The sequence below is a fragment of the Arachis hypogaea genome, chromosome 16 (genome assembly GCF_003086295.3).
Source record: "Arachis hypogaea cultivar Tifrunner chromosome 16, arahy.Tifrunner.gnm2.J5K5, whole genome shotgun sequence".
NCBI classification, from domain to species: Eukaryota; Viridiplantae; Streptophyta; class Magnoliopsida; order Fabales; family Fabaceae; genus Arachis; species Arachis hypogaea.
In genome coordinates this window covers 118,733,421-118,739,587 of record NC_092051.1, presented here as the reverse complement: position 1 = coordinate 118,739,587, position 6,167 = coordinate 118,733,421, and the positions used below count along the sequence as shown (strand labels likewise).

General features: G+C 35.0%; 2 protein-coding genes across 2 annotated transcripts; one reads left to right on the top strand and one right to left on the bottom strand.

Annotated features, from left to right (window-relative positions):
* Window positions 1-590: 590 nt before the first annotated feature.
* Window positions 591-1,460, top strand: LOC112754743 (peroxidase 8-like). Its single transcript, XM_025802495.3, has one exon. It carries the CDS (start codon window positions 878-880, stop codon window positions 1,298-1,300), a length of 423 nt encoding a protein of 140 aa, XP_025658280.1. The 5' UTR covers window positions 591-877; the 3' UTR covers window positions 1,301-1,460.
* Window positions 1,461-2,047: 587 nt separating this feature from the next.
* LOC112754742 (putative disease resistance protein RGA1) lies at window positions 2,048-4,971 on the bottom strand. The gene has a single exon (XM_025802494.3). It carries the CDS (start codon window positions 4,878-4,880, stop codon window positions 2,187-2,189), a length of 2,694 nt encoding a protein of 897 aa, XP_025658279.1. The 5' UTR covers window positions 4,881-4,971; the 3' UTR covers window positions 2,048-2,186.
* Window positions 4,972-6,167: the final 1,196 nt, after the last annotated feature.

Genomic DNA, 6,167 nt, shown 5'->3' with positions numbered 1-6,167 from the left:
TTATGTAAGATTATTACTTACACACTAAAATCAATTATTAATTAAAATTAGCTTTGTTTTTTTTGTGTATAATTTAATTTATTTTTAGTATATATTTTATATTTTAATTTATATTTTATATAATAATTAATTTTAGTGTATATTTAGTATAATTAATTTTTATGTGTCAAAAACAATAAAAAATATTAGATAAACAAATTATTTTTATAATCAAATTCAATTAAGTCTTTTTCTTTTATGCATCTCTTTTTTTTTTCAATTAGTTTTTATCGTGTCAATAAATTATTAAACCAACTTAATTAAATTTTAGTTACAAAAATAATTTGATTTTGTGGCATCACCAATATACAAAGATAATACCAAACACAAGATTTCAATAAGGAAAAGTCTAGGGCCAGTAATTTTTGTGTTTTCTGACCAGCACTTAACCATCAAAATAAAAGTGAGTGATCTCCTATTATTAGATGTAATCTCACACCATTAAAAATACTATTGATGACCAATTAATAATTACAAAATACCAAAATTGCTACCCCTAACATTTCTCTTTTAATTGTGCAGGGCTGTGATGCATCCATACTCATAGATTCCCCAAGCAACACCTCAGAGAAGAGCACAGGTCCAAAACGCTAGCGTTCGAGGATACGACTTTATTGACGAGGTGAAAGAGACCCTAGAATCTGAATGCCCTTCTACAGTTTCATGCGCAGATATCATAACACTAGCCACAAGAGATGCCGTGGCCTTTTCCGGTGGACCCAAATACGCCGTCCCCACCGGACGGCGCGACGGCTTAGTATCCAACAACAGCGACGTTGACATACCACGAGCAAGTGCGCCGGTGCAATTTATATCACAATTTTTCGCAAACAAGGGAATGACGGTAGAGGCAATGGTGGTTCTCTTGGGTGCACATAGTGTAGGTGTTGCTCATTGTGTTTCCTTTCAGAGAAGGCTTTTGAGTTTTAATGGGAAACATGATCCTACAATGGATCCTGCATTGGATTCTAAGCTTGTGAAGGTTTGTAATCCAAAGGCGGGAAGAGTTCAAGTTTCGCCTCCAAGTGCGTTCTTGGATCAGAATACTTCGTTTATAGTTGATAATGAGTTCTACAAGCAGATTCTTTTGAACAGAGGTGTGTTGCAGATTGACCAGGAGCTTGCTTTGGATAGTTCCACTAAAGATTTTGTGTCTAGTTTTGCTGTGAATGGTGACAAGTTTCAAAAGAGTTTTGCAGATGCGATGATAAAGATGGGAAAGATTGAGATTTTGGTTCGGAATGACGAGGAGATTCGCTAAAATTGTAGGGTCTTCAACTAAATGCACTTATACATAGAATGTTATAGTGGCATGTGCCCGGCAATGATAGTGGTGGCTATACATATTTGTCTGAACTATTTAACATGTTACATGTCTATAATTCAACTATCATATCTTTTAATGAAAATTATTATAACCATTTTCAAGTAAATAGTCACATTTTTCGGGTTGCAAAGAAAATACACTTTGGACTTATTAAAAGATTATGACTTATTCGGGGTGCAAATCTGTCTCAACACCCATGGACTATACCCAAAAGTTCAGCAAGAAAGTGGAACACCACTATCTGAGATCACTGGTTACAGAGAATAGTTTGAAGGATCGTATACATAGCTAATTCAGACTCGACATAGCTTATGCTGTTATGCAGCATGTCGTCTAGGTCAATTTCTAAATTCCCCTCATATGGATGGAGCACTGGGGATTCAATACATCACACTTTAGAGGAAACTTAGCTTTGTTTTTCTGTTTTAGAGGAAATTTTCTGCACTATTATGGTTATTGAGTCAGTAATATAGGAAAATTATTATGAAATTGTTCTTCATTTAATTACTTAATACCAAAGATATATATGTTTCAAATTTCTTCTAAAAGAAAGCTTATAATAGCAGTAGCTCCATTAAAAAAATGTGTATTAAAGCAACAAAATGCTGCATTTTTTAGACACTAAAAAAACAGCATTAATTTAAACAACCCCCAAGTAATGTACTATTCAATAAGTGTATATAAGAGAGAAGAAGAATTAATATAAGTATATTCAAACAATACTTTTATGAAAGATTTCAGCACACACATAAATCATCATTCCACTTGATTGAAAGAGACATAAACGAAAAGAAAAATGATAAAAACAGAAAGGCTCCAACTAGTCGTTTGCCATCGCAACCGCCGATCTAAAATGTTCTGGTCGATCAATGATTACTTCCTTGATGTGAGATATCCTGGGCCAATACTCTCCTACTCCTGGCACACATTTTCTACACAACTTTGGACAATTGACAATTACCAAACGTTCAAGGGCTGTGAGGCAATGAAAATCATTCGGGAGTGACATCAACTTTGGACAATCACAAATTCTAAGTCTATTCAAACAAATCAAAGATGATAGCCATTTAGGAAACACCTCAAAGTTGATGCAACCTCTAATTATCAAGGTGTGTAATGTATTTGTAGATGATTGAACCCAAGGAGGCAGGGTCACCAACTGTGGTAAAGATTCAAGCCATATACATTTCAATCTCATGTTGGAGTCTTTGGTTCCACAGTCATATTCCTCTGGAAATTCCAACTTGTCACACCCATTAATATGGATATACTCTAATTGAGGAAAATGCTTGGGATCAATTGTCAGAAACTTCAAATTGCTACATTTTCCAACAATCAATGTCTTAAGAGTAGGTAATTTTATCCCAAGAAATAAAGACTCTAAATTCTCGCTAAACGAGATATGCAATCTTTGAAGAAACTTCAAGTTTGCAATCTCCTTCTCAGGCAAAGAAATCTGCTTTGTGGTTATCTCCAAACGTCGAAGGCTAATTAACTTTTCTAAACCTCTGGGTAATACTTCAAGCTCGGTACACCCAACAAGCAAGAAAGTTTGCAAACATTGGAGCATGCATATAGAATCAGGCAATCTCTTCACTTTACGATTATATTGCAGATCAAGAAATCTTAAGTGCTTCAACTTATGAATGAACCAAGGTAATGTTTCATAAGTTGAATTACTTAAGTCCAACATATATAGATATTTATGCTTCAACACCGATGTATTGAGAAAAGCTTCGTCAACTCCAATTTCATGTACAGGAAACAATATAGTTCTCAGAGTTGCTGATTCTGGAATATGAGATTTGTCAGGCATATGCTTTACCAAAAAAGACAGATGCTGAACATTCTCAGGCATATTTTGGACGTTGAAGTTGACACACACGCACTGATCTTTTGCAACATAGATCGCAAGATCGTGCATTAAATCATGTATTTTAAAACAATAGCCAGCCCCAAAGTCAATAAAATCCTGAAGAAAAGATTTTGACATTAATTCAAGTAAATATTGATTGGCAATATCTTCCAAAGACTTGTTTTCTACTGATGATGGAAGGAGACCAAGTGCTCCCCAAAGAGAAGAAACAGTTGCGCTGATGAATACGTAATCCTTTGGGAAAAGAGAGAACATAGCAAAGCAATGCTTTAAATATGATGGCATTTGATCATAGCTTAATTTTAAAACAGGTAAAATGTCATTTTCCTTTTGTGACAATTTCCATATCTCATTATCTCGCACATGTTCCCACTCATCTATCTTATGTTTTGAAAATAATGAACTCCCCAGTGTTCTTATTGCCAAAGGAACGCCACTACATTTTTTCACAATTTCTCTCGCAATATTCATCAATTTCGGATACTTCTTCTCTTCACCTTCTTTAAAAGCCCATCTAACAAATAAAGACAATGAATTCTTTAAAGAAAGGCCTTCTAAATTGTAAGAGCTAACGGTACCCATCATGGAAGCAATAGTGGGACTACGAGTAGTCACCAAGATCTTACTTTTGTTAGAACCCATCATTTCTAGCAAATCTCTTAATTCAAGCCATTTAACACGATCATCATTCCATACATCGTCCAAGATGAGTAGGAATTTCTTCCCAGCAATTTTTTTTCTTAGAGTATGTTGCAGTTGCTGCACATCCAAATCTTTCACATTTTGTTGGCCAACAGGAGAATAAGAAGATGCAAGATCTCCTTCACTAGTACACATGATAATTTTGATCAACAATTGGTTGAAGTCAAAGTCATCAGAAACACAGATCCACATTTTCAATGGAAAAGACTCTGTTATCCTCTGATCATTGTACACCAATTTAGCAAGGGTAGTCTTCCCCATACCTCCAATTCCCACTATTGGAATAACTGAGATATGCGGATTTTCCTGCAACAAAAGCTTTATGATCTTCTCTTTATCAAAGTCCCTCCCTATGGCATTTGACTCAACAACATGGGAATAAGTCATTTCCCTCCTATGCACAACTCGCCTATCAGCATCAATTCTTTCAAGCCCAAACTTATTCCTATCAGCCGCAACCAGATCTAATCTTTTCCTGATTTCTTCTAATTTTTTACTCATCTTATAACGAAAAACAAGCGAATTAGAACTCGAGAAGAAGCGACCTACCTTGTGTTTGGTGGTACCATAGGCTTTGACAACTTGCTTCCGCAAAATCTCGCACTCGAGTTCGTCAAGCACGATCTCGGCATCGGAGAAAACGCGCTTGATCTGCTTCAGCCATTCTCGCAGCGCGTGGTTCTGCTCTTGCTTTTGCTCAGCATCTAACAGCACAGCTTTGACGTATGAGAGAGTGTGTTTGAAGTCTTGCAAGTCATCGTACACACCAATGAGTTGAGTAGCCGCTTTGTATGCAGGAGAAGTCAGCTTTCCTATCAATGATTGTGCCACATTGAATATGAATGATTCAGCCATGGTTAATGGGGAATGCAGATCAGAGGGGAGGAGAGATTCAAATGCAATAACACTTTGATATAGGAAAAAAAGCAGGTTCATTGACTGAAATCAATGTGAAGTCTCCATAACCCAAGCAAATTATTCAAGAGCTGCACTTTTTTTTCCTTCAAAAAAATAAAAATATTATTTGCATATCGAAATTAATTCTTAAAATTAATCATTATATATAAATGTATAATATATATGTAATTTAATTTATTACTTTAATATGTATATTAAATTTTAATATTCATTCTATATTAATAATTTATTTTAGTAACATATTTTGTTGTTTTTTTTAAGATAATTACTTTTATTCTTTGAAAAATTGGTCCAACACCGCACATCACACATAATAATGACCCATATAAAAAATTTTCACCAATCAATTAAATACTATGCAATTGAAGTAATGAAAGAAATTGGTAAAGTCATCTTCAAAAAAAAAAACAAAAAGGCAAAGGACCGTGTACTCCTCCATGAGTTTTCGAGCAATGTGAACAACTTTTACAAGCAGCTTTCGCTTACTTTCAAAAACTTGCTCATTTCTGGATTTTCAAATCTATCATGCCAGGTTAGCTACATGTTCCTTTATCTCTTTCAATTATCTTTGTCCTTTGTTCTAATTTTACAATTCTTCCCACCACCACCAATGCTCATTGGTAACTGTTGGGAGATGAATTCCCAATAGCCTTTAAGTTTCTGTTGAATCTGGATAGACCCACAAACAATGTGAAGTCAATTCCTCTATTGAGTTACACCATGGACAGATAGGGTTAATTTGGGGATTCAAGTGTGGAGCTTTAATTTAACTGGTAATCCATTATGCATTAGCTTTCATAAAGAATTTCTTTATTTGGGTTGGCTATTAAGACGCCATATTCCTGACCATATGGATTTTTTTTTTGTTGCACTGGATAGGGTGAAATTTCACTGGAGGATGATAAACCTGAAATGCAAATTTATAACCAGATGAGACTGAATAGCTTCCCTTCTTCTCCTTCAGGTAGGTAATGTAGTCTTCTCCTTCTACAATTTCTGTGTTAATAATTGTCTCTGCTATTGCTGGATTGAAATATTCTTTTATTTTTGTTTAATTTTATTGTCTGTTTGGTGACATTAGTTTTGCAACCCATTGTGGAGTGTATTCTATATTTGTATTAGTTATAGGTGTTATGGCAGTAAACTTTTTGTCTCATGAATCCTGTGTCAAACTTATCATGCTGCCTCATCCTATTCTCCAGAGAATGCCTTTTTTCATAATTTTTCGACCCTCCAACACGCTCTTCCAACCCCGTGAGAGGTTGGTACCTGTCTCAACCCGTAGAAAACTAGAAAATCTGTAGT